General features: G+C 37.3%; 1 protein-coding gene across 1 annotated transcript in view; it reads right to left on the bottom strand.

Annotated features, from left to right (window-relative positions):
• MCCC2 (methylcrotonyl-CoA carboxylase subunit 2) overlaps positions 1-27,713 on the bottom strand; it is a gene marked incomplete at both ends in the record, with an annotated part of 39,284 nt that overhangs the window by 1,553 nt on the left and 10,018 nt on the right. The window contains 11 exons of the mRNA XM_080637601.1: positions 5,943-6,028; positions 7,245-7,359; positions 8,155-8,311; positions 8,583-8,649; positions 11,534-11,610; positions 11,826-11,898; positions 13,119-13,214; positions 14,116-14,215; positions 15,146-15,210; positions 21,611-21,724; positions 26,399-26,511. Coding sequence (XP_080493727.1) covers positions 5,943-6,028; positions 7,245-7,359; positions 8,155-8,311; positions 8,583-8,649; positions 11,534-11,610; positions 11,826-11,898; positions 13,119-13,214; positions 14,116-14,215; positions 15,146-15,210; positions 21,611-21,724; positions 26,399-26,511 — 1,063 coding nt within the window. The remainder of the gene's footprint in view (positions 1-5,942; positions 6,029-7,244; positions 7,360-8,154; positions 8,312-8,582; positions 8,650-11,533; positions 11,611-11,825; positions 11,899-13,118; positions 13,215-14,115; positions 14,216-15,145; positions 15,211-21,610; positions 21,725-26,398; positions 26,512-27,713) is intronic.

The raw sequence follows: 27,713 nt of genomic DNA on the forward strand, positions 1-27,713 counted from the left end.
CAGTACTTTTACTGCAATTCATATACAACACCTATAACAAAATGAGGCATGACTCAGCCTAGGAGCCAGTTCTCCAACTAGCAGAGAGAGTAAAGCTTACCTGAGAAAGAACATTCTAGTATATCTTATCATGGTGCAGCTCTCAGGATAGAGAAGACTTGTTACCCTAGATAGGGCACAACAGCAAAGCTCAAGTACGAAAGAAGAAAGGAGTGTGGAAAACTTCACTGTTAACTGGTCAAAATTATGCTTTATGATGGAAGAAATTTTATATCACAGCTAACTGACCTGACAGGTCCCGACCAGTGTAGAAAGAAAGAAGTCTGGTAAAAAAAACCCAAAGAACTTCTTTCAAGGGAAAAAAAAAATGCTATAAACCCAAATTACAAACATAAGGAAACTAGCTCTATCTAATTTGTTCTCATTTTAGGATTCTCAGTTATCTCCTTTCTAGTCGGCTAATAAGCTGTGCACTGGAACATTCTAACAGCCATGTCCGCGTCTATCAGCAGATTTTATTGCAGAAGATACACAAGAATTGTCTGTATCATATTCTGGATAAGTGCATTGTATAAGCTCTTGTAGTCTGGTTCCTGTCAATAATTCCTTTCCTAATGTTAGATAGCTTTAAATTATAAGTAGTAACGCCTTAAAATATTTTAGTATATTTCAACAGTACTCCATTCAAAAGAGACTCAGAGTAAGTGCTTCTTACCATACAGCAAAACCACTTAGAAGCTCTTATTCAAAATAACCAAAGGACCACATACAAATTTGATTTTATTAAGACTTACTTAAGAGCTATTGAAATTCTCTTGATTTTCCCCAAGACAGTGGTTATACCTATTCATATATTTTAGCATCATAGACTGGCCGAGACAGAGTATTTCTACAATACTTCCAACATCATCAAGTATGCTTTACCAGAGTTTAATATATATTCCTTTTTTTTCTCCTCTTCTCGTATGTTAATCTTGGTTTACTTTTGAGGAATGTCCTCAACGTAAGAAGGACATGGAGCTGTTGGAGCAAGTCCAGAGGAGGGCGATGAGGATAATCAGGGGGCTGGAGCACCTCTCGTATGAAGACAGGCTGAGAAAGTTGGGGCTGTTCAGTCTGGAGAAGGACTCTTCATCAGGGACTGTAGTGACAGGAGAAGGGGGAATGGGTTCAAACTTAAACAGGGGAAGTTCAGATTAGATAATAAGGAAGAAGTTCTTTACTGTGAGGGTGGCGGGGCACTGGAACAGGTTGCCCAAAAAAGTGGTAAATGCTCCATCCCTGGCAGTGTTCAAGGCCAAGTTGGACGGAGTCTTGGGTGGCATGGTTCAGTGTGAGGTGTCCCTCAACACGGCAGGGGGTTGGAATTAGGTGATCTTAAGGTTCTTTCCAACCAAAACCATTCTGTGATTCTACGATTCCATGAATATTGTCAGATTAATCTGCTGAAGGGATGGAGAAGATCCCTGTTAATAGTTAAAAGAAAAGTAGTCTGGTAAGGTCAAAGCAACCACAATCCCTTTGTTTTCTTAGGACTGTATAAAAAACAACTGTAAGAACAATTTCAAGTATAGTAATTTCTATTTTTAAGCAAATTGGCTTTTTTGTTTTTTTGCCTATTACAAGTTTGTTTGCTCTGCATATCAATCTTTTTATTGAATACTTGGAATTAACTTTTTTATTTATGAAACACACTGAAACTGAATGAAGGAATTGACACTGTGTTAATAAGTCTGCTAAGGGCCTGGGGAGGGCAGGGATGAATTGAATAAAAAAGGATCACCAACTTAATGCAGTACCTTCCAAGCTGCAGCTTCATAGTGACTACCACTGTAATAAATACTTCCAAACACGAAGCACATTTTAATGGCAGAGTTGTTTTTGTAACAACACAATTAACTTGTATCGACAACCACAAAGATTTTATGTTGCACAGAAGTCAAGCTGCTTTCATATGGTCACCCCTGGCTTCTGCTTCTCTTTGTTTAAAGGAAACTACATCCTCTACTGGGATGTAACATTAATAATTAAACTATCTATTAAAACCCCACTGCTAGAACATGAGTCACAACTATACTCATAAAATATGTGCAACTGAGACACTGTGAGTAAAAGAAATAAAGTTCCCAAAAGAGAAATGCTCATGTAACTTGTTAAGATGCAAACTTAACATTTCACTGAAATCCTTTTAGAAACCTGCAAGCAGATTAATGTAACTCATTAAAAAGGGTACTGCCTAATGACTCCCGTTAATTAAGACTGCTCACTGTGAAAGGTTCTAATCAAATAATTGATCGAAGTTTGATTAGAAAACACAACTGCAAGGAACACGATTGACATCCTGTACATATAACAAGTTATAATTTATAAGCAAAATTTTAGAAGCAAAGTAAATATGGAGATTTGCTTATACTTTAAACATTGCTAGGGCATTTTCCTTCCTTCTCATTACTATTGCTAAAATTTTAATGCAAAGCCTAATGAAGTCAACTGGAAGAGTCACATCATTCTCCATGGACATAAAACGTGAGGCAGACTAGTCCCATATTTTAGGATTGAGGATAGCTCGAGGGAGCCTCCAAACCAGCTGCACCTGAGCAGCAATACAGACAGCAGTCTTTCTGCCCATCTATCATTCATTCCTCTCAGCACAGCAAAACTGTTTGTTGGAGTGCTCCTGCTGGAGGGATCCAATTAGCTCTGACAAAACTAAGGCTATCCAGATTCAATTTCAATACAGCATCCCGACGTTTGGTCAACAGTGAACTGTTCCTTTTACCATGCTTGGAGCCAGACAGGAAGCATCCTTTAGAGGAAACGGAACAGGTTACTTTGTCTCCCTGACCTATGGTAAATACTTGCCAATAAGCAGCTGCTGATGTTGGCTGACAAATGGTTTGGCTTCAAGGTGCCAGGTGGCTAAATCCCTCCTTCATGTACATTTCTTGCTGCAAAGGTGAATCGCACTTCATTTCATTGTCTCTGCTTGGGCAGCCTATTCCACAGTAACGAAAACTTTTGAGCTATCAGTCTGAGCTCTTGCTTAGGAATTAATACTAAATGAACAAGCCACACATGTCATAATATTGGCAGGAAAGCACAAAATCAGAGCAGAAAACATGAGAATATCTAATCATGTACCTAATTATCTCTAGTAGACAGCAGAGAGCAATGAAGAGCTCCTAGACAATGCAGACTGTACCTACATGTGCTGAAGAAACAGAGAAAACAGCCTGGAGTGCCTTGACCTGAGCTAGCCTTCTCACAAGCACTCTTCTGTGAAAAGGGGCATTCCACTTTCTCTGCTTTTAGCCAGATGAACTTCAGAAGGATTTCAGCTCTGACATTTGACTTCATGTCTCAGTTGGGCTTATTAGCTTAAATATAGCATCACAGGAACCCAAATATGTGCAACCCAGACCCACACTAGTTCTCAGCTAGGTCACATCTGTGCAAGTTAAGTTTCCTCTCCAAGCTACAGGCACAGTAAGAAGTACATAATTACCCTGCTTTTTTAAGTGAAGGACAAGATGTCTAGTATTAATTAGCATTTCCTAACCCGTAGGCTAGGCAAACTTAGGCTATTTCCTAAGATGCCTTCCAGATTTGCAACATAACTTCACAAAATGGCCAGATATTCTGGAAACATGAACGGTAGAAATTGCTCAGTAGAAAGTTTCTTGTCTAAAAATCACTGGACATTATTAAAAACTTAGAATCTGACTTTCTTTTTTAATTTTATTTCAAACTTAATCTTACATGTAAAACTGTTTTTCTGCAGATTAGTAACTTACTGTGATAAATACTGACAATGGTCTGTTGGTTTCAGGGAGAGGACAAGTTTTTATATCACTGATATATACTGAATAAATAGTATGATAAATATATCAAATTATTTTCATTCACAATTACAAAGAGACTATGACTGTGTTTCCAGTGAACATATTGAAAAAAGCAAATGTAAAAAAAGAAATAAATCAAACCATTCAGATTATCTCAACTTCTCCTCCATGCTAGGGATTAATTTTAGAAACAGAAAGTTTGCCTTATTTTTCAAATGTTATTATATCAGTGGAAAATTCTTCTCCTTAAAATCCAGTTACAGAAGATGACAATATGTGTTTTCACTCTTCCTTCTTGTGTCAGGGCACAAGGCTTTGTGACACAGGTAGGCTTAATCTTAAGGGCTAGTAAGAGAGATGGCACAGAAATTTTTAACAGCTGAAACCATCTTTTAATTTGTGGAAACCCCTATGAAATTTAAATCAATTAAAAAGATATAAAATTTAAAAGATATTAAAAAAAAATTCTAAACCAGTGTTACACCAAAAACTCTGTTTCAGTAACAATTCTGGATTTCACAAAAGTATCCTCACTCATTACATGTAAAAACCCCAATACATAGTAACTTAGTAGCAGTGGGGGTTGTACACATGCATAAAGCCTCATGAAGTTGAGAATATGTACGACTCTGCAACACTAGCATATAGGCAGAAGCAGAGACCAAACATTGATAAGACTATACAACAGCACCAATGAAACCTGCCTAGACGAAACCATAAACCCTGTGCTACATATCCTACTAAGACAGGGCAAAATGGCAAGAGCTTCCATTTGATAAAGACACTAAACTGATTAAACATTAAAATGAATATAGAACCCCCAAGTACAATGATTTCAGTTAATTACACTATTCCAACAGAAACCAGCGTAAAAGCTACCATTAATTTTATATCTTCCTTTAGATCATGGTAAACTATTTATAAAGGAGCTCACTGATGCTATGCTGCTGCTGTATCAAGTTTGTCATACACAAGATTAAGCAGGTAGGTTACCAGGTTACACAAAAAGGTCCCCTAACTCCTCTTATTGGCATCTTTACGGCACTGTCAGCATACCTTGCACCCATCTGTTCACACGATTTCTGCCCATGATGCCCACATCAAAATTTATCAAATCCCAACCACTCTGTAGTTAGTTTGTTTCCAGACTTTCCTGCCAGGATGTAAGAAAACCATGAGTATCTCTAATTCAGCTACACAAAACCAGACAGACTCACAGTTATGTAACAGTAACATCCTTTCTGCAAAATGAGAAGCCACAGAGGCACAGCAAAGTTGCATTATTACATGCTACCCTCTACCATCATCAGCAGCTCAGAGCCTGTGCAGAACTGTCTTTTGGATTCCACAAGCAGAAAAATGTCCTGGAAGACTAGAAGAGACAGGATGAAACTGATGTAGAGTAGCAATCAGAGGCCAAGAAAGCCTCCAAAGTCAGTTGCCAGAGGATGCCAGGATGCCTTGTTGCTTCATAAGCCTCACTAGTTCCTGGGCATTTACTAATATTTCATTAACCTGAGCACAAAATGCTGCAAACGACTTCCCAACAAACACAAATATGCCGCACATATTCAGCCAATGACGTGAATCATCCAGTACAGTCACCTACCAAGATAACAACCTGAGATTTGCAAATGGTTTCAGGTCTTTCTGGAACTTCTGCTTTACTACTGGTCTCTTTGACTTGCAGAATCCCACTAAATTAATTCTTTCTAACATACATGCAGCCACTCATTACACTGTTCAATGGGCTTTTGAATGGTGACCAGAAACTACTTCAGGAAGAATGATAAAACTTATCCAGAACAAAATACCAATATCCAGAACAAAAATATAAACTCCATGCTACCATATCATTAGTTACAGAAACAGCAGAACAATTCCTACAAGTGTGGTGCTTTCTTCTGAAACAGTACAGAAGAGAAACTACAAAGTCTCTAAGACAGATAAAAACATCAATTTGGAGCTTGTTGTGTTGTACTCCTGTGTATCAAACACAATCTTTGTTTCAGATTTCTCTCTTCTGTTCTTCAGCACCAAGATTTAGATGTTATGTCATGTGATTACAATTAAGATTTGGAAAAGTCATTTATATGTTACCTTGCACTGGAATAATAAGGGTTTCCTTCCTCCTCGAACCTCTTAATGATTGGCTCCTTCAAAGCTGCTTCTTCTGCCTCAGATAACTAAAAAACCAGGCAAACAAACAAACAGATATTCTTTAATATTTTCTCCCACAATGACAGGAGAATTTTGTATGCAGCACCCAAGTTTATACCCCTTTTTACATGATGTTATCAATTTCATGTATTTGGCAATGAAATTAAAACACCACTTTTCAAAACCTGTGGGTAGGAAAACGAATTTTAAAAATGTACTTAACTGAGTATAAGAATAATTGGGTATTAGCATCTGAAAAATTCCTGAAAAAATTGCTGTACTCAACAAACCCTATTCTGAGTTGCCTTTGACAAGACCTTTTAACAAAACAAGTCTATGCTTTTCTAACACTGGGTTTCTCTATGATCTAGAGTGGTCACCACTGTAATTCAGAAAATTTTCAAGTTTCTAAAACACTTTACTGACATTAACTACAATTATTTTTCTCAAACTTCTTTCTGGCTTTCATTCTGTCCATCTTAGGGATTTGGGAAATCAAGACAGAGAGAACTGAAGATGAATATATTCTATCCATGGAAAGCTCAAGTAACATGCAGGAAACAGAACTGTTGAGATAACGCTTCCTTATTATGAACACGTAAAATACAAGCAAGTTTAAGACATCACAATAAAATCACCTATGAGATCAAGGCAACAGTATAAACACAAACTATGTAATTTAAAAAACACAGCAGAAAAGAGTGTACAGAGAAACTAGAAAAGATTTTTAAACAAAATACAGTAATTTTCAATTAAAATGCTGAAATGAGTCAAAACTTTCTAGAAACCTTTACAGACTTCTCCTGTCGTAAGTTTCATAATTGTCAGTCAGTCACTGAATAATTTGAAGTTGTACTTTCTGTAAAACTGCCTAACTCAAAAGTAAACGGAAAGACACTTCGTTCTCACATATTCCTCTGCATTCTCCCAAACCAGTGAGGATCCCTGGCTGCTCATCAGAACTAATAATTCGGTGCACAAAGTACAAAAGTGGATGATATGAGAAATACTCCTCTTTTTAAGCAGACAAGAAATGTAATGAATGATCTTCACATTTACAAGGTGTAAAAGGTAACATTTCACAAATCCTTCATGTTTGTCAATGCACTAGGTGGCATTCGGAGAATGATAGGTCATTGGAGTCTCACTCTGTCACATCCTTTCCTAACTCAAGAAGTGAGCAACTCCAGTGAAAGGGTAAGCAATAATGACATTACTGTAAATGAAAGAAGAAAAATGTACCTGTTTTCCCTCCCTTGCTTTTCGGTCCTTAGCTATTGTAGCTAGAACAGTTGCAGCTTGTTCCCCTCCCATCACTGATATGCGAGCATTTGGCCACATATATAGAAATCTTGGACTAAAAAAAATACATATCAAATACCAAAATAAGACATTGCCTTATTTCATAGTAAAGAAATAGTTCTCACTCAGCCAAGAATTCATTTTTACGCATGACAATCTTACAGTGTATTGTTTTTACAGACTGCAAAGTAGCATACTTCAATCCTTGCAGCATTAGGTTTGAAAATATGAAAAGTTCTGTTTATGACCTATATCCAAGCACCTTAAAAAATTCCTTCTTTCTTGAGACTCTTCATTTAACACTACCATCACCCCACCACCATTCCAGAATTTTTCTCTTTTAATGTACTACCAATGACTTCCATAGTAATAGGAACCTTGACAAATGAAAAGAACATTTATGTGAGTCTTGTCCAAAGGGAAAAAAAAAAAAAATCCTTACAGATTCTGCAAACATTACTCATAAAAACAGACCCATGAAAGTGAATAAGGATTTTTTCCACAGGCGGTACTCTTCACATGAATGCAGAATAAAGGACCAGCCCAAACTAGCTAGTGACTCTTCAGGATTATATGGAAATCCTGAAGAAGAGGAAGAGGAAGAGGAAACGGGCAAAAAGCATGTCAACACATTTACATGTTAGATCTCCTGCATCACCTAATTCGAGGTTAATCATGAACCTATAAATCTCTACAGGTTAGTCAGGTTGTTTTTTGCTTATGACCATATTCAATGAAAATTGTTTTGCTTTCCAAATAGCATGACTTCTGCAAGTACCAGAACAGTACTTCCAGGATATGTTCTCTCAACTTAGTCTTATCTCCTGTCATAACTGGAAGTAACACTTACCTATATGCTCTTCCACACATCCCGTAGTTTCCAGCTCCATAAGAACCACCAATAATTACTGTTATTTTAGGTACATTGGCACAAGCTACAGCAGTTACCATCTTGGCACCATCTTTTGCTATCCCTTCAGCTTCATATTCTCTGCCAACCATGAAACCTAAAGAATTACAATATGAAAAAAAGGCTCAGTAACTTTATATTAATATAATATGCTGTATGTCATATTATGTGCTTTATAGCACATGCAGAAAAAATGAAGAACAAATAGTAATGCAAGGCCTTCATCAGCTGCTGACAGGCTGATTTCAGAACAGGCTGGAGATGCAGATGCAACAAAGCACACAAGATACTGTATAAAAGTTACAGCCTCAACAGTTAACAACAAAACCTGCAACATAGTGAAACTTCAAAATACTGAGCTTACTCACCTGTAATATTCTGCAAAAACACAATGGGAATATTTCTCTGGCAACACAACTGAATAAAATGTGTACCCTGTGGAGAGGAAAAGAAAGGAAAAAAAACAAAAAATCAAGAAAGAGTAAGCCATTAAAGTTGGATAAGTGAAGCTATTTCTACCAGCAATCTGAAGACTGTGACAAGCCTCCTTCCCCTGAAGTCCGCAAGCTTATTTACATCATGAAGTACTGCATCATACAAAGTCAACTGCAAAACGTATGCTCACTCTAGAAGAACATACCAAAAATGTGCGAGTTCAAGGGTGAAGCAGAAATTATATCCTTAAAAAGCATTACTGCTGATACTGAAAGGCTGAACTCAGCCAATATTGACTCAGCCAATATGTAGTTAAAGCCACAGGCACCTTCACAGTGTGGCATTTGATATTGAGTTTTGAAGGACTGTGTCATAGAAATTAAGACAACCAGTGAGAAAAAAATATTTCCCCGTTTCCTGTATAAAAGAAAAGTATTCTCTGAAATAGGTAAAGGCCCACGTAAACCATTTGCTCATGGGCAGACCAATTGCTCTAACACTTTTTTCCCTCTTCTCAGGGCAAGTACCTTCTCCCCATTTTCTAGGAAAAGACGATTTTCCTAGAAAAGATACAAATAGTAGATTCCAAGTTTCTGTTTCACAGAATCACATAATCAACTCAGTTGGAAAAGACCTTTAAGATCACTGAGTCCAACTGTTACCCCAGGAACTAGAAAAAAATCAGCAAAGTTTCTCAGGTTATTTACACACTGCTGGTAAAAAAAAAAATATATATGCATAAAAGTATGTAGCAATGTAGCACAGCAACTGAAAAAAACCTCTTCAAAATACAAAACCAGCAAAATATATGAAAACAAAAAAGAGAAAAATCATACAGCATAACCCTTAGGTAGCTTTTTCAGAGAAGCATTCAAAAAGTACAGTGATGATCACGGGAAAAAGATGTATCCCAACATATCACAAATATGCCAGAAGAGAAAAAAGGAATATTGTTAGATTATGATGCTTACAGAAGCAACATCATGGACAAAGGTCTCACCAGAAGTGAACCAAATGAAACGTTGCCACCTCCTTTTGCAGTACTGATATGGCAGCAAAAGTCAGGAGAGGAATGTTTGTTATTTATTTTCATTGGAAGGAAAAAAGTTGAAGCACTAAGTGATCACAAAAAACCTGACAGTATTAGAAATACAAAGAGTTATTTTCAACTTGGAAACATATGTGTTAAAGCAAATGCTAGCCTAAAACAATGTCACTTACTGGCAGTGCTCCAAGTTGATAGTATTCCTTCAGTACGTAAAACTCAATTTCATGTATTATTTTATTACATCAATAAATCAAGTAAAATTACTTTCTTTCTCCAAATAGCTCTCACAGCTTCCTTTTTCCTATAGATTTTCAATAGTGATTTCTTCACCCTTAGTTTGAGGAGCTTGCTAGAACAAAACTACCATATATAATTGCTGTGACAAAAATTAAACTGACAGTCATTACTTGAAAAAATTTGGTAAGACTGCATGGTTTCCCTCAGTCTAAGCCAGGAGCTGCTGCTTCAAAGTATAAAAATTAAACCTCTGCTAACAAATGAACTGAGCACTCGAATCCAAGTTTGAAATTCTCCAGTAATAAATTACAGTATTTCACAGTTTACAGGTTAGGAATTATAACTAGTAGGTTAATTTATACAGTCACCATGGACTTTTCTTGTAATGGCTAAAAACTGCAGGATTATTATTTCATTTGTGGTGGTGTCACACTAATTCAAATGCTGTTTTTTCTAACTATATTTTCCTATTGATCTATCTTTGACCTTTCCTATTGACTTCGTACCAGAAAAATCTACAGAACATCGTTTCTAAAATACGGTCAAATATTTTTACAGCCTATTAAGCTATTTCATGTTTACATAAAAAATGTGGAGCCAGTCTGCTTTCATATTTTAAAAAGTTTATCGTTTCAACATAAAGTTGAAACAAGAAACAGCACACCAAGCTGTGTGGTTTGGTTGATACGCTGGAGGGAAGGAATGCCATCCAGAGGGACCTCAACATGCTTGTGAGGTGGGCTGATGCCAGCCTTATGAAGTTTAGCCATGCCACCTGCAAGGTCCTACACCTGGGCCAGAGCAATCCCAGGCACAGCTACAGGTTGGGCAGAGAAGAGATTCAGAGCTGCCCTGCAGAGGACTTGGGGGTGTTGGTCGATGAGAAACTTAATATGAGCCGGCTTCAGTCTGCGCTCGCAGCCCAGAAAGCCAACCGTATCCTGGGCTGCATCAAAAGGAGCGTGACCAGCAGGTCGAAGGAGGTGATCCTGCCCCTCTACTCTGCTCTCGTGAGACCTCACTTGGAGTATTGTGTGCAGTTCTGGTGTCCTCAACATAAAAAGGACATGGAACTGTTGGAACAAGTCCAGAGGAGGGCCACGAGGATGATCAGGGGACTGCAGCACCTCCCGTATGAAGACAGGCTGAGAAAGTTGGGGCTGTTCAGCCTGGAGAAGAGAAGACTGCATGGAGACCTCATAGCAGCCTTCCAGTATCTGAAGGGGGCTTGTAAGGATGATGGGGAGGGACTCTTCATTAGGGAGTGTAGTGATAGGACAAGGGGTAATGGGTTGAAACTTAAACAGAAGAAGCTTAGATTGGATATAAGGAAGAAATTCTTCACTGTTAGGGTGGTAAGGCACTGGAATGGGTTGCCCAAGGAAGCTGTGAATACTTCATCCCTGGTAGTGTTCAAGGTCGGGTTGGAAAGAGCCTTGGGTGATATGGTTTAGTGTGAGGTGTCCCTGCCCATGGCAGGGGGGGTTGGAACTTGATGATCTTAAGGTCCTTTCCAACCCTAACTATTCTATGATTCTAAGTTGTACACCATAAGTTTTGTTTTTCAGAGGCAAAGAAGCTAATAATCTATTTATTTACCTTTTTTGCTGACTCTGAGAAAAGAACTCCATTGTTTCCAATAATTCCTACTGGATAACCAGATATTCTTGCAAATCCTGAAGGAGAAAGATAAATTTACAAGTTTTCAAACATATTCATTTTATCGTAGTGTATGAAGATAAGTCTTTCTCTTGGTAACACAGAAAATACTATTCTTTTGAAGAAAAGAAAAATGTTATTAAGAGTATCAATGGGTGAGCCAAACAGAATGAATCCAACTGCAAAACCAGTGGGAACATATACAGAATAATTATAATATATGTCTAAATACCTGTAATTAAAGTATCCCCATACAAGGCTTTGAATTCATCAAATTTACTTCCATCTACAATTCTAGCAATGACCTTAAGAAAAAGTAGAAAAATAAATTAAATTCAAAATCCTTCATAGTTTTTAATTTGTTTAGATGGAAAGACCATGCTAACATATAACTTAAAATAAATGCTTTCGATTTAGAGAACATCAAAGAGCCAACCATATAAATAGTCTTGGATGGCAGGCAAAGCCCATTTACTTTTAAAGTGTGATTTATCTACATGATCATAAAAAATAGAATTTCAAAATTAAGACATTCTAAGAGAACAATTTAAATTATACAGAAACAAAGTTTCCATATTAGTTAAATTTTAGAGGAAAACTGCTACCTCTGCTTATAATGAACATTCAGCAACAGACGGACATCTATAAAGAGAAAAAAATACACAGCCATACGCCGCTTTCTTAGAGAAAAGTTTATTTTCAGCTTTTCTTAAATTTGTGAAATATAAAAATAATGATGATCTGTTCTGAGGTTCCTCTGACAGGCAAAGCAGCCATTTCATACAAATATATATCCATTGATAGCAAGCTATTACAACTTTTGAGAGTTTAGTGTTAGACTCAATAAAAGTGTTTACTTTTCTTTACCTTAATGCAAAGCAAATCCTAGTAATTTCTGATGAAATATTTTAAGAAAGGTACATACTAAGACATTTCCTAAAACAATTACTTGGTTGGTAATGAAAAAGGCTCCAAATATGGGATCTATGCAAAACTTGAGAAAATACATGGTCTCAGATGAAGTGACTCAGGCAAATAATTACACTACACCTGCACTAGTGTCCAATAGCCTCCATATGTGGTTAGCAGAGCACCGAATTGTTTGTCTTCCTTATACTCCGTAAATCTTTAAATGTTCGGTCTTTACTTTCACAGGATTAACAGAAAAAGGAAGCTATCATATCACTTAGCAGGTCTGTAGAATGTATTAAGAACGCAAAGTTCCCTATTTTCTAGCAGCTTTTTCAGAATGTTAACAATCTTTCATCCTTGCTCATCCTTCTTAGAAGTATAACCAAAAAAGCACTATATTTTCAACATGTCATTGCCACTGCAATGGATCTGCTGGGAAAAAAAAAACAACAACAAAACCCAAAGAAACAAAAACCAAAACCAAAACCAACCAACCAAGCAAAAAAGTACCCCAAATCAGATTTCTGAAGATTATGATACAAAGCGTGATTTCCTGCAAGAAAAATGAGTGCATGCATGTATGGGCATGTGGATCTCGCATTTATATTCATACCTCTTTGACATCAAAGTTTCTTTTTAGCTGGTCACCAACTATTCCATATATTTCATCAACAGGAAATAAAGGCTCTTCTGATGGTTCTATAGTCACCTGTAGCAATTTAACAAAACAAGTTACACAACAAAGAAATTGTTAGTCCACATTATGGCTTAAAAGAACCCAAACAAGAATTACTTTGCCAACAGCTTTGAGCAGTCTTCTCTTCACCAACCACATCAAAATGCCTGTACTGGCTTGTCCTCATTTTGCAAAAAGATCAAGTTTCTTAAGCTAAAGCTTGATAACATGTTCTCACTTACTGTTACCTTTGTTTCTGCTCCTGTGTATACCTCTATATGTGCTCCGCTTCTTCCATGTTATCAAAAATTATGTCCTCCATTTGCTTACTTACTCCCTGTACCCTATTAGGCAGGTAGTATCCTAAAAAACTGATAAAGATTTTTGCCATGCAAATGAATACAATATCTTGCCTTCCTTCAGGTGCTGAGGTTTAATCTTCAACTCGCCCTTTCACATCTCCTGACAAATTAAGTTAAGGCAATTTCTCCCTCATATGCTATTCACCCTATTTTCTACAAGGAATTTTTAAATCAGTAAAATACAATGACATGATTTAGGTCTATCCCCTCAGTTTTATACCTTTAATAGTCATAGAAAATGTTATTCAAAAAGATGCTTCAGCAGGTATTTAAATCCATAGGAACGATCATATGGGCTTTAAATTAAGCATCTTGCAAGCCTGCGTTAATTTTAAAGCACAATTCTGTGATTCTTAAGCACTGTTCTAGTTACTTCACTCTTGCATGTAATCCCAGTGATTTTACTGGGAATAATGCAGAACCAAAATACTAGAGAAATCTTTAAGGACAAGAACCACACCTCCCATTTTTAAAGGGTCTATAGTCAGAGACAAAAAATGTGTTGAATAAACCAGGCAAAAAAAAACATTCCTAATTTAAACAATGCAGTGTTTCAGACCCTATACACTTACGTCTACTTTCTTTTGGAGATTTAAATTTCTTACAGCTTTCCTTGCTAGATGAAGTGCATGACTGTCATCCAAAGCATAGTGATCTGTTACACCAGATTTTCTGTATGTAAATAACAACAGCAATAGGAAGACTTATAAAAAATAATCATCTGACAACGAAAATCTGAGGTTTAAAAACTTTAAAGAATTATAAAGTTTTATATTTATCTTTAAAATAGAGATTCTACAATACAGCTCTCCATGTTTTGATATGAAATTACTTTCAAAATAAAACCCACACCTGAAATTTTCTTTGGAACAGCACATTCAAGTTATTGGACATGATGTAAAATAGTAACTTTAAGTAGTAAGAAAATCTAAATGACAATATAAAAGATGACAAACACAGTACAAATGGACATTAAAATTGATTTTAAATTATAAAGAAAACATGTTAACAAAAATGTATAAACTTCCCTGAAAAAGAATTCTTTGTTCACTTCAGTGAAGTAAAAATTAAGCATTTTTTGTACAGTAATACCTAACTTCATTTACTATTCATTTTAGAATTAGAAATTGCACAGGATTCTTCATCCTGATAAGTATTCTTTTACAAAAAACACAGACTATTTTGATCTTGTTTGTAGTAAAGTTCTAATTGACAGTAAGAAAGATACAATCTGAAAAATGCATTAATCTTTCTCCATGTGTATTTTCCTTCTAACACTCAGTATTAAACAGTACAGAAAAGTTTACCATATCACGCGTGATTCTGCAGTATATTAGACTTGTAGGTATTTTAAAGTAGTAAATGGAGGCAACAAGATCCTAACAAGAGTAACATAAGGTAATAATAAAATAATTCATCAGCACCAGATAAGGACACAGGAAATCTTAATTTTCAAATCTAAACACAGTTTTTAGAAGATTAAAACAAAACAAAACAAAACTAAATGAAACGAAATGAAACGAAACGAAACAAAACCAAACCAAACCCTACTAAGGTCTGAAGGATGGAAGAAATTAACTCTAGGAAAATATTTCTTTAGACCTGCAGTGAAGATCTGCCCCTCCAAGATCCTCTGCTGATACCTCTTCACCTGTTGCTGCTTTAACCTACCACAAGAAGAGGAAAATGAGCTTTAGAGTTTATACCTGTCTTGAATTAATATTTATACTGGCTTAGTTGAAGCAATAAAACAGATCTTTGAACTTTCATTTTCACAAAATTTTTTTAGCACTTAACAAACAACTTCAAATGTGATCCTTTCCTGCACTGTTTCAAACAAGTAATACCTCAGCTGAAACTTAGTGTTCTTTGACTGCTTTTTCTACACAAACTCTTCTTCTGTGAATTTTAACTTACTAATGTAGGTGTTAACCATAAACCAATCATTAGCAGTTTTTATTTTCTCAATCTTCCATTAAACACACAACAATGTAGTGATTTTCCTTTAAAAAGCATATTACTGGCATAAAACTGTTCAGATCAAGTATGATGATTCCATAAAAAATACCTGGAATGCACAATCTAAATCCTGTATCTGTCAAATCTTAGACCTGACAGGATAATTTAAGAGTAAGCAAACTTCTTCTTAAAACAAAGCAGTACCATTTACTGCGTGTTTTAAAAAAACACAGTTCTTGATGCATTTCCACTCAACCATAAATGCTTGAAAAGGATTAAGCTGGTGAAACCATTATTCATCGCACAGAGTACAGAGGTAGTGTAAGAGACAAGAGAAGAGAAAACTATAATTTCTAAAACGTATTTCAGTTTCCAAGTTTTCAGCCTAAAACTGAAGTCCACTAAAAGTTGTAAAAATATATATACACACACACACACTTCCAAACTGTCAAGTTTGTAAAATTAAGTATAGATATTTCTTCTTGGCTTTTAAATTTGAATGGCTACTCATGTAATATAAAGGTGTGACATTTTGATACTAATTAATGAAAAATTTAAGTCAGAGACATAATTAGCTTGAGTCTTCATCAAACAACAAGGAGGAGAACATACTTTTATGAGAAATAAGGAAAAATCTCTTCACCAAAAGGGTTTTCAAGCACTGGAACAGGCTGCCCAAGGAAGCGGTTGAGTCACCAACCCTGGAGGTGTTTAAAAGATACACAGATGTGGCACACATGGCTTAGTGGTAGACTTGGCAGTGCTAGGTTTATAGATGAACTTGTTGATCTTAAGGGTGTACTCCAACATAAATGATTCTGTGATTCTATTCTATGATTCTATTAAATAGTTCTATATGTCTCTCTCAACGCATCTGAAACAGCATGCAGTTCTAACATTGTGATTCTGTGACTACTGCAGAACTTTGAATGAATCTGAATAGAGCACTGATTTCTATCAGTACCAAAACCTAGACACTCATTTTAAGAAACTCTACAAAAATGACTTTTTCATCTTCCACAGAACTGAAGATTTCCTTATCCAAATCACAGAATCAGAGTTGTGAAGTCTGTCACCCACCCTGGGAGATTGTCTAGTTTAACTCCCCTGTTCTTGTTAGCAGGGTCAACAAGAAGAGACTGCTCATAACCATGCACAGTTGACTTTTAGTATCTTTAGGGATGGAGGCTTCATAACCTCTCTGGGTAACTTGGTTCAGCATGACCACCCTTGCAGTATATAAGTGTTTTCTTACATCTAAACAGAATTTAATTTCCTACATTTCAGTTTGTGACCTGTAGCCTCCTGACCTGCCTGTTGCTGGAGATCAATGAGAAGTCAGGCTCTGCTATCTTTACTCCCCACTGCTAGGTATTCATACACACAGATAGACTCCCCCTGAGCCATCTCTTCAACAGACTGAGAAGTCTCAGCTCTCTCAGCCTCTCGTCATACAACAGAAGCTTTAGTCATTCCATCATCTTCAGGACCTTCACTGACTCACTCGAGTATGTTCATGTCTTTCTTGGTCTGGAGAGCCCAGAGCTGGACCTAGCACTGCAAATGTGTCTTACCAGTGCTGAGCAGATGGGAAGGATAACTACCCTTCACCTGCTCAAAACACTCTCCCTACTGCATGCGCAGAATATTGCTGGCTGCCTTTGCTGCAAGGGCACATTGCTGACTCATGTTCAACTTGGTATCCACTGCGACCTACAGTGCATTTCCTGATAGCCATCTTCAAAACTGGCTGGTTCCCAGGCTGTTATGGTACCCAGGATTATTCCTTCCAAGGAATATCTGCCTGCTGTGTTTAACTTCAAAAGGTTCCATTCAGCCCCTTTCTCTAGCCAGCTGAGGTTACTCCAAAAGGCAGCACAATCATCTGTCCTCTTAACCACTCCTCACAGGTTTTAGCATCTGCAAATTTTCTGATGGTGAACTTCGTACTGTTGTCCTGGTCATCAATAAAGATGTTTTAAACAGTACTGGTCCCAATAATGACCTCTGGGGTATACCACTGACCTGCAGCTTGAGCCCAGCATTTCAGCCAGTTCTCAGACCACCTCACTGCCCATTTACCTAGTTCATACTTCAACAGTTTGTTGAGGATGTTACAGAAGACAGTGTCAAAAGCTTTGTCTAAGTCATCACAGACAACATCCACTGCTTTGTCTGATTCCACTCAGCCAGTCATCTCAGCATAAAGGGCTATCAGTCTGGTCAGGCCTGATTTCCTTACAATAAATCCATGATGACTACTCACACTCAACTCTTTGTCTACAGTGGTTTTGGAAATAGCTTCCAGGATTACTTGCTTCATCACCTTCCCAGGTACTGCAGTGCAATAGAGCATTCTACAAACGAGTTTCAGTACAAACTTTCTTAAAGTTAATTAAACTCTAACAGACTGCAAATACAGTCTTGATAAAATACGTGAACATTTTTAAAGAAACCCCTGTTTAAGCTACTAGCAGCCATCAGGAAAAATGAACACAAACTTTAGATAAAGTGTCCATTTCCCACAATAGATCAGGCTAACATGTACAAGAGTCCCCAGCACATAAACATACATGAATTTGACAAACTTATCCCGTCTTACCAGACTTTCCTTCACTGCTGAGCACAGAGAGTAGCAAATTTTATCTGGGGAACAGAGACTCAGAAGCTTCTGGAATAGGAGGGAGAAGCCTACACGTCAACACAGCATCCTGAGCTACCAAGACAAGGGTGAGGATACAGATTCCTCAGCTTGGGGTGTACGGAAGAATGGCCCTATATATTACTACTACTGTGAGACTTCTCTTACCACTAAGATCTATCTGTTCATGAAGTCATTACTCCTTACCTTTCTAAAAGGAAGGCCAAAGAAACTTGCACTTTAGACTGTACCTACAATTCACTTTTTTTTAGCATACACATCCCAAGGCTAATTATAACTAACATCAGGGAATTTCTTTTGCTTCCTTAGGATGTTTTGTTTTAGGTAGGTAAGCGATAAAATTCAATCCAATTTTCTCCATATAGGAGAGACATTTTGGGAAACAGGGCATACACAGTAATGGCTACAATATCTGCTACAACATGGAATGGAAGTTTCTATGGGAATCTGAAGTAATTTTGATGCTTACACAAGAGTGAGCAAAATATTTTCAGTGAGAATATGAAAACCTCTACCAAACAGAAAAGCTGACAGGTAGTGATATTAAAGTTTGATCTATACGCACAAAGATAAGGATCATTACATCTACAGGTTGCTAAGGAACAAATTAAATTGGAGGATAGTTGTGAAATCTTCCCCTGGAAGTGATGAAAAATCTCGTCCTTTCTAACTTCACAACAGCCTTGCAGTCACTGGCTTGCCTAGCCAAGTCCTCCCTTTGAGAACTGACTCAGGCCACCTGTTTTCAGCTGCTTACCCTTGCAGAAATGTCCTGTGCGACATCCCAGTGATAGCATGTATGACCTAAATTCCCTTGTCATGTTAAATTATTATAATTTTCTTAAAACAACAGAGTCTGGTTCCCTTTGTTCAGCTTCCTGGGCAGTACTGGGTACCGGGTGTCTTTTTTTTTCAACCTGCTTAATGCTGGAGCTTGAAAAGAACCAGCTTTAAGGAGGCTCTCCAGGACACATTATTCAGCGCAGCTAAGGGGTCCTGGAAGGTCTGATGAACCTTTCCAGCTCTAACATAGCTCCAAGCAGAATCAAAGTGCACAGCACTGCCCAGCACTCTTGCCAATTGAAATGCCATGTCAGAAGAACTGAGTTTGGTCAGCTTACTGAGCTTCTGCAACAAATTACTCCGAACCTGGGCAAGCCCCAGAGGCAGTACTACCACTTTAAACACCACTGGCTCTAAGCTAATGAACTGTGCAGGGCCCAGAAAGGACTCAGGTCTTCCTGCTACCAAGGCAGTTATTTGTAACACAATAACCAAGCTACTAACAGTCTGATGTAAAAGATAATTTCTTTCATTGTACTTATTTCCTTATCTCAACAAAAATATGTATGAATCACCTAATGTTACTCACTCAATTAATACTATTCTCAACTAGTATCTTCATTCATATTTATGTCACCTTCACCAAAAACCTCCTAATATCTAAATTACAGTGAAAACTGCTGAATTTTGAGGGAGGGTTTATCTTTGTTTACCTATAACCACAAGCTGAAAGAGACCAATACAATATAGAAAAGAACAGAGACCTAGATAAGATGTTTGAAATAACTGCTGTCAAAGAAATTCCAACAGACAAAGAAATTCTAGAATTCTAAATTGTAATATGCGGTAAATAAATTAGTGTTAAATTACATCGTTGGTATTAATTATTTCATCTGCTTTTGCCAATTACTTTGTTGTTCTTGTCAACTTGGAAAGCCTCCACTGAAATAACGAAATACTTCAAGCTAAACACCTTATTTTATAATGGTAGACAACAAAGTATTTTTGTAGATAGAGGTGTGTGACCCCTGCTGCTGCTTTCTGTATGCCAGCTACATTCTGAATTTAATTCTGTTTTGGAACAGTAATTACCATTTACCAGCCACAGAAAACTATGTCTGCATAAATGACAAGTTGGTTTTGGGTTTTTTTTAAGCTGCACAAGAGTTTAAAATCCACCTATGCATTAAACTTTGGAAGGAAAAAATGGTATAATATGCTAAATCCACTTTTAGCATCAAGATGACATTTTAGCATCCATGGCAGGGGGGTTGGAACTAGATGATCTTAAGGTCCTTTCCAACCCTAACTATTCTATGATTCTATGAGAGAATGGGAAAAGAAACAGCTGAACTAAAGGAAAAGAATTAAATGCAAAAATATACCATGAAAATTTGAGCAGTGCTATAAAAGCAAATGCTAAAGGATGCCACAGGGTCAGTTCTTCATGCTTTTAAGGAAATTACCACAGCCATGCCTTAGGAACTGGTCAACAAAAAAATCCATCAGTGGTTGCCTTCCCACAGGTCTGCTACATTTTCCCAGTATCTTAAGCGGTGGAAAGAAGTGACTTCCAGCAGACTTTGCCTCCTCTGTTACTAGGGGAATTGAGTGGAGCATTACCCTCATTAACGATGCTGTTACAAAGCAATTTCTTCATTTAGGCCTGCTCAAGATGGAAGGACTTTTGAGAGATGTTTGATTTGCACTTGGCTTTGCCACAGGAAGCACCCCTAAAAGCTCCCAAAAGTCTATAACAGAGCCAATGTGCTGCCTCAGACCAGTTTGTTCAATGAGACAAATATTTGACTATTTAAGAAAAGCAAGTTTATTCAGTCAGACTTCATTCAGACTAGATTAGTTGTGCTGGGTGCTGCCTCACCTGTTAGCTCTAGCACTAACGTAACATTTACTACTGGAAATTCCTTTCTTCTCATAAAGCATGTGTTGGGTAAAACAGTCTTTGTCAGCAAAGGTTACTGTTTGTATCACTATAAAACTCAGCCTACACTAGAATATACACTGCTACAGCTGTTAAAAAAACCCAACAAAAACGTGTACTCAAGACTCCCTTTGCTGTTGGAGCCAAGCTACTGTAATTTTAAAGCTGTTTAATCCTGCAATATTTTGAACAGTAACAAATTTCACTGTAAGTTTCATAATAAAGCAAGTTTCAATTCACAGGAGCTTGTCAGGTCAGTTTCCTTAGAAACAATTTATTTACTAAGCAAGGAAATTATGACAAACTCCATCATATGTGCACCTCCTTTGTCTGTAAACTGACATAAAATATAGCAGATCAGTCCTGCTTCCGAAGTTCTCTCCTGACTCTGAGGTACAATATACACGCTTGTAATTTTTATTTATTTCACATCAAACCTAGAGAGTATATAATGGAATACAGGAAGCATTTTTGTAATTCAAAATGTGCACGGCAATCTAAAGGCAGTACTATGAAAACACCTTAACAAAGTCTGATTTATATATACAATTCTAATAGAAGAGATTTAATTAAGTACCTAAACATTCAGATATATTTAAAAAATGCAAATCAACCCACAGAATATCTGGAAATACCTCACCAAGAAAGGTCTCGTTTAAGCTGTACTATTGTTTGCAGCACAGGTTTTTCTGGGGCTATGTTACAAATTCAGTATCCTTACCAGCGGTGGCCCTCCCAGGAATATTGTTCCCTGTTTGCCAACAATAATACTTTCATCAGCCATTGCAGGTACATATGCTCCTCCTGCTGTACAGGATCCCATTACTACAGCTATCTATTGGGAAAACAAAAAACGCAAGTTAATGAATTGTCCAACCCTTAAAAACAGAAAATGCACATGATACTATTATATATCATACTGATCTTAATACAGTTTCTGGGTCAGCAGTGCAAGATTATTTCTGCCTGACACAGCAAACTTTTTACTTATATTTAAGCTTTTCTTAAAAAATAGGGAATCTTTCTTGTTTTCAGCAGTCTTAAACTATGATTTTCAGGCTGCCCTGCAGGAAAATTCATATGTGAACCCTGAACTACATACATGAACTGTTTGAAGAGGCACGTGAAACTACCATGAAACTTGTTTTGCCATGAAACTTGTTTTTACCAATGCATGGTGAAAAGTTGAAATGTAAAGGCTGAAACCTAAAGGTTGCTCCTCGTATTTATGCTTAAGTCAGAGTCAGAGTTTCAGTTGCTGCTTACTGGCCTAATTTCACCAACGTTAACATCCTTTGAAGAAAATTCCTCACATCTACTGGTACGTAACTTCAGTTCTTCAATGGATAAACTAATTAAGTCTGCCCTTTTAAGGTGTGTTGAGCATCTCGTTGTGGGCTTTAGCGTGAATAATCTCTGCTTTATTCTTTTTCCTAATTTTGAGATGAACATCTAGCCAATAAACATTTTCTACCAGTAACATTTTGGTGACATTTTCACAAAACTGACTTGACACCAGATATGGTGAAAACCTCAGCAGTGTATGATCATGAAAACGAAGTTTCTCACTCAACTTCGCCTTCAGGGGAGCTCCTCCAAAAAGGGGCCTTCAAAACACCTTGTAAAGTGGAAGAAATTGAATACTCATATGGAAAAGGCAGACAATAAGCAATGCTTTCTTAAAACAACCACAACTACAACTCTCCCCCTAAATAATGTGATTTTACGTTGACTTTGAAATATTTCTAAAGTGACATCTAACAGTGTCCCGTGTTAAATGATAACTTAATGTTAGCTCTTAAAAGAAAGAAATACTGAAATACACTCAGAAATAAATCTTCCAAATCACATTACCTGTATCTAAAGGAGTAGATGAACTATGCCAACCTGCTATGACCAAACTGAACAGCTTTTTCAGTATCTTAGCCTATACTCAAGAGTCACGTGATTAATCTGCAGTATTTGTGTTGTGCATTTAATAAGTACCTTCTAGTAAATATGAGTAACATAAGCCCCTAGAAAATGGAGAAACTTGGGGAAAAAGTTAATTTTATTTTTTCCCCCGGATTTGGGGTTTTTTTCCTACTCTAAATTTTACCATGTTCACGCTGAAAAATGTGCCTGCATTTAAACTTTAACTGAAGTGTCACTTTTTCTAATATACAAATTAGAACACGTATATACTGAAAAAAAACCCAAAATCTACCTGTCAAATAGCACAACCTTGAATTCCCAACTAATGCTCTACTTCCTGACTTCCTTGAATTACTGCATAGGAAATTACTGAGGAGCGCAATACAAATCAACAGTTCTGAATGCACACACAGTATTTCATACCCACTGATCAGCTCCCCATTGTATCCATCCAGCATATGAGTGTGAGATTGCTTAGGAAGCAGCTAATGAGAAGCTAATCACAGCTTTCTGATTCACAGCCACACAGACATCAATGCAATTTAAAGCTGCAGTAGGAGTATAATATATTAGTCACAGGTAAGAGTGGAGGGGAAAATTCGAAGCGCCATAGGCAACGGGGAAAAAAGTAAGGAAAAAAAACCCCAACAAAACAACAAAAAAACCCCAAACAAGCACTTTAAAGGCAATATTGAAAAGGGATGATGAACCCTTCAGGCAGGACGCAACACAGAACGGCAGGTAGAAAACTAAAAACATCCACCATCTTGTGTCAGAAGAATTAACCAAAATGGAAATCAGAGGGAGCATAATTTCCTAACACCATTTCCAAATGAAACATCCTCTCAGACAAGGAAGATGACCCTAGCAACGCAGTCTGTTGGCACACAATCAACATCGGATTTACAAATGTTGTTAGTGCCTTTCTGAAATGAGATAAAGAATAGAAACATCTCCCAAACAAAATACACCTGTATTACATCCTTTCAATGAAGGGAACAGTTCCATAAAACATTTTCCTTGTCTTCCATAAATATTTTAAGAAAGTTACCTTATCATATCACAACAGAAATGTGGTTTATTAAAAGCCAAATCTTTCCTACACTAAGCTTTTATTGTATAGAAGTACAATGCTACTCCTAATAAAACACTATATGGTAATCAAAATACAAACAAATTCAACTTTATCAGGAACTTTACACTGAAGGTGTTTCAAGATATTCAGGAAAACACCAGCATCACTTTAGGGCCAGGCATTTCTAGAAAGGCCCTGTCTAACATCAGTAATTTCAGCCTTGCAAACCGGTTTTATGTATCCATCTTTGACATAACATCTAAAAATCACTACTCCCATACTAGATCGTGATTGCACTCTCTAGCAAAACTGCTTACCAAAGCTTCTCCTAAGAAGATAATTCAGCAAAACAGCTCTCTGACTGTCTCCTTTGACACTTGCTGTTCCACAAAAATACCTGGACAAATTTTATTCACACATATAAATCTAGAGTACAACCTAGACCTGTCAGTGACTCCGCATGATGGCCAGCTTGTAAACTGTCTTTTTTCCTAAATATTTTCATCTAACTAAACAGCGCTTTTCCCCTGGAGATCTAGCTTATTAATAAAATTGCTCCACTTTTACTGTGAGGAAAAAAAAGAACTGTAGAAACTAAATTATGCCAGACTTTAGGAAGAGATTTAGTGTGTTGTTGGAATTTTCAGCCTTGGATTTCTCTGGAGGCAACAGATTTCAGGATTCTTTGGTAGAGAAAAAGATGGTTAAAGATACAAAGTCTGACTTGTTTCCCAAATATACCAAAAAGGTACCTAGGTAATAAATGTAGTTTCCTCAGAAATCAGGCACAGCTATGTAAGAAGGAGCTGGAATACTCTATCCTTGACCAATGTATCTGCTACACACTGAAAGGAAATATTAGCTTCTACTTCCTCCTTTGGAAGATTAGGAGATTCAAACAAGCACAGCTTCTCACAGAGAATAAATAAAAATGGTCCCAGCCCAACTATGCCTCTCAATGACATGTTGGTAAGAATGAAGAGAATAAAGTCCTGCTTCCACTTTACATTAGTGATAATTTCAACAGTCAAGTGTGTCATGGAAGAGGAAACACTTCCACGACAGCACTCAAATGAAACAGCAAGTTAGCTAAACTTTTACTCTCTCTGAGGTTCTGCCACCTACTTCTAAGCCTAATGTTCTAAACCATTTTCTCTTCTCAAATGCAATATCCTGAAAATTTCCTTCACCTTCTTTCATCCAGCCAATATAAAGTGATAGGCATTGATTTAACGACTACATCTAGGAGCAGGCATTTGAAATTAAGATAATTCAGGGAAATCACCAGCTCACTGCTCAGCAGTCAAAAATAAATCACAAATGTTAGGAACTACTGGCAATGGAATTAACAAAATAACATATCATTATGCTCTTTTATATATACCCATCGTTAGCTGACACATTGAGCAGTGCAGTCTGACTCCTTCATCTCAAAAAAGATATAATGAGACCTGAGAAAACGTAAACTAAGACTGTCATAGGTATTGAACACTTTTTGTAGCAGTAATAACTAAGTAAGCTTGAACTCTTTAGCCTGCAAGGGGGAGTACAAAGCTGGTAAATGAGAGGGCTATGCAACCATATGAAGAGGCTGGGAGCTGATTGACTAGACAACTCTGTATGAATGACCCAACTGTCTGCTTTCCTGAAGCATTTTCTTTATTTGGAGGAGGTTACCTTAGAAGACAAGTTTCCTTCACCCTTCCTGGAAGCCTCTCTCAGGTCCCTGCTGACAATTCCCTTAACAAGCCCAAGACTACTCTCCTGAAGTCCAGCGTCTTCATCCTGCTACCTGCCTTTGTCACCTCCATCGGGACCTTATACTCTGCCCTCCACTTTCACTGCAGACAAAGCTGCCATTAGCAATCACGTCCTCAAAAGGTCTACATTCTTCATGACTAATAGATTCAGAAGCGCACTTCCCTAGCACTCTATCTGCGTCAAAGAACTGACCCCAACGCACTCCTGAAACACCCATGACACAAACCCACTTCTAAATCCAGGAACTGTGACTAACAGTAATTCTATGCATTGTTAATACATTAGAAAATAACCTCATTCTTAGGGCAGTTTTATCCTACAGTACATCAGTATATAAAACGGATATATAAGTATATGCATACCCCTATCAGCAGAATGTCTGTCTCATTTACCAGTCATCATCAAAGGGGTCCTCACCTTTACAGCATTGATGCAGAATGATAACTGTTGCAAGAGATTTCCTAATGCTTCTTTGTACGGCCCTACCTATCAAGTTGTCAAGTCTTTTTCCCCTCCCACTCCAAGATAGAAGCAGGTAGGTCATGTCATTAACACTAAGGCAAAGAAAGAAGATGGTTTCTTCAAAACTATAAATAACTTCTTGTGGACAGTTACTGTGTTTACAGTGCCTCCAGTCTCCAGACTGGGCCATTAGGTCAGCGCAACACAGTGCTGTCAAAAACAAAGCACGAAAACAGACAAAGGCAGCAAGCATAAAAACTAATTAGTACATTTCATTCTGAAATAAAAGCAAATTACCTGTGGGATTCCTTGTGAGGACATGACTGCTTGATTATAGAAAATACGGCCAAAATGATCTCGATCTGGAAACACTTCAGCTTGCCGAGGTAAATTTGCTCCTCCTGAATCAACTACAGTAAATGAAAATATATTAACATGTCTTTGAACAGTGTTATCTAAATTTTTAATAAAGTATCTGCATGTTTCAAAATACACAGCAATTACTATCACTATCTCCATGAATCTAGGTATATTAGAATATTCTTGACAAAAAGAAAAAAGAAAAATAGAAACATCCATACACACAAATAACATCCATTCTAATGCAAAATAAATTCAAGTATGCTTAGAGATGCAATCATACCTCCCTATACAATCTTCTAAACTCATTTTACTGCAAAACACTTAAACGAAGAACATTTTCAATGTACAACTTTAACTCAATTATTGTATTGCAATTCTCTCACAAGTTCCAGAAAGGGAAACACTTGAGCTCAGGAAGCATATCATGTGTCCTTTCATGCCTTCATTATACAGACATACCAAAGATCCTACACTATCTCTAGGAACCTTCATTTATTATGTGTCCTTGCCTCTGGCTTACAGGTCGCCAACTGCAGCTACCTTTCCACTCTCAAATAAGGGAATTACATGATGTTGTAAGACTCCGAAAAAGGACAGAATACTAGAAGCAAATGCAGAGGGAGGCCAAGCATCTATGAGAACTCTGGCTCCTGGCAATAAATTTTCACTTATAAGCAGCAGTCCCCACGTACATTCTCATGTTCCATGACTGCAGCCATTAATGCCCTACATTCAGCTTTGCCATGAAGCATGATTTTCATTCTTAGCCCTGCCGCTGCAGAACTACTCTCCCAAATCAGCATCAAGACAAGCTCCAACCTGGCCAACAAACCAGTGTTGTGAAATGGGCCATCCCTTAACACAAAAGAAGATGCCCACGTCAGTAACATCAGGTGTCCGCATCAGAATTAACATCTAGGAAGCTAACACAGAAGGAAAAGAGAGTTCAAATGGCACGAGAATTACATGGTCAGCAAAGCGCTCCCTCTTGATTGCATAACAGAAGGGAAAGGAGTAAGTGATACAGTGGCATAGTTGTGTTTGTTCCTTATGAACCCAGCCTTACAGCAGTGCAGAACAGAGTGTTGGGAAGCTATGGGTACCCTCCAGTTAAGACTTGCCACCAATCTGCAGAGGTCACACACTACTGGTAAAAATACATTTGAGTATGTGAGTCTAAAATACACACCTGGTTAATCAGATCTGGGGACACAACAGTCTCCAAAATGTTTATTTAAAGAAGCAGCAT

Source organism: Psittacula echo (assembly GCF_963264785.1).
Source record: "Psittacula echo genome assembly, chromosome: Z".
Classification (NCBI taxonomy): Eukaryota; Metazoa; Chordata; class Aves; order Psittaciformes; family Psittacidae; genus Psittacula; species Psittacula echo.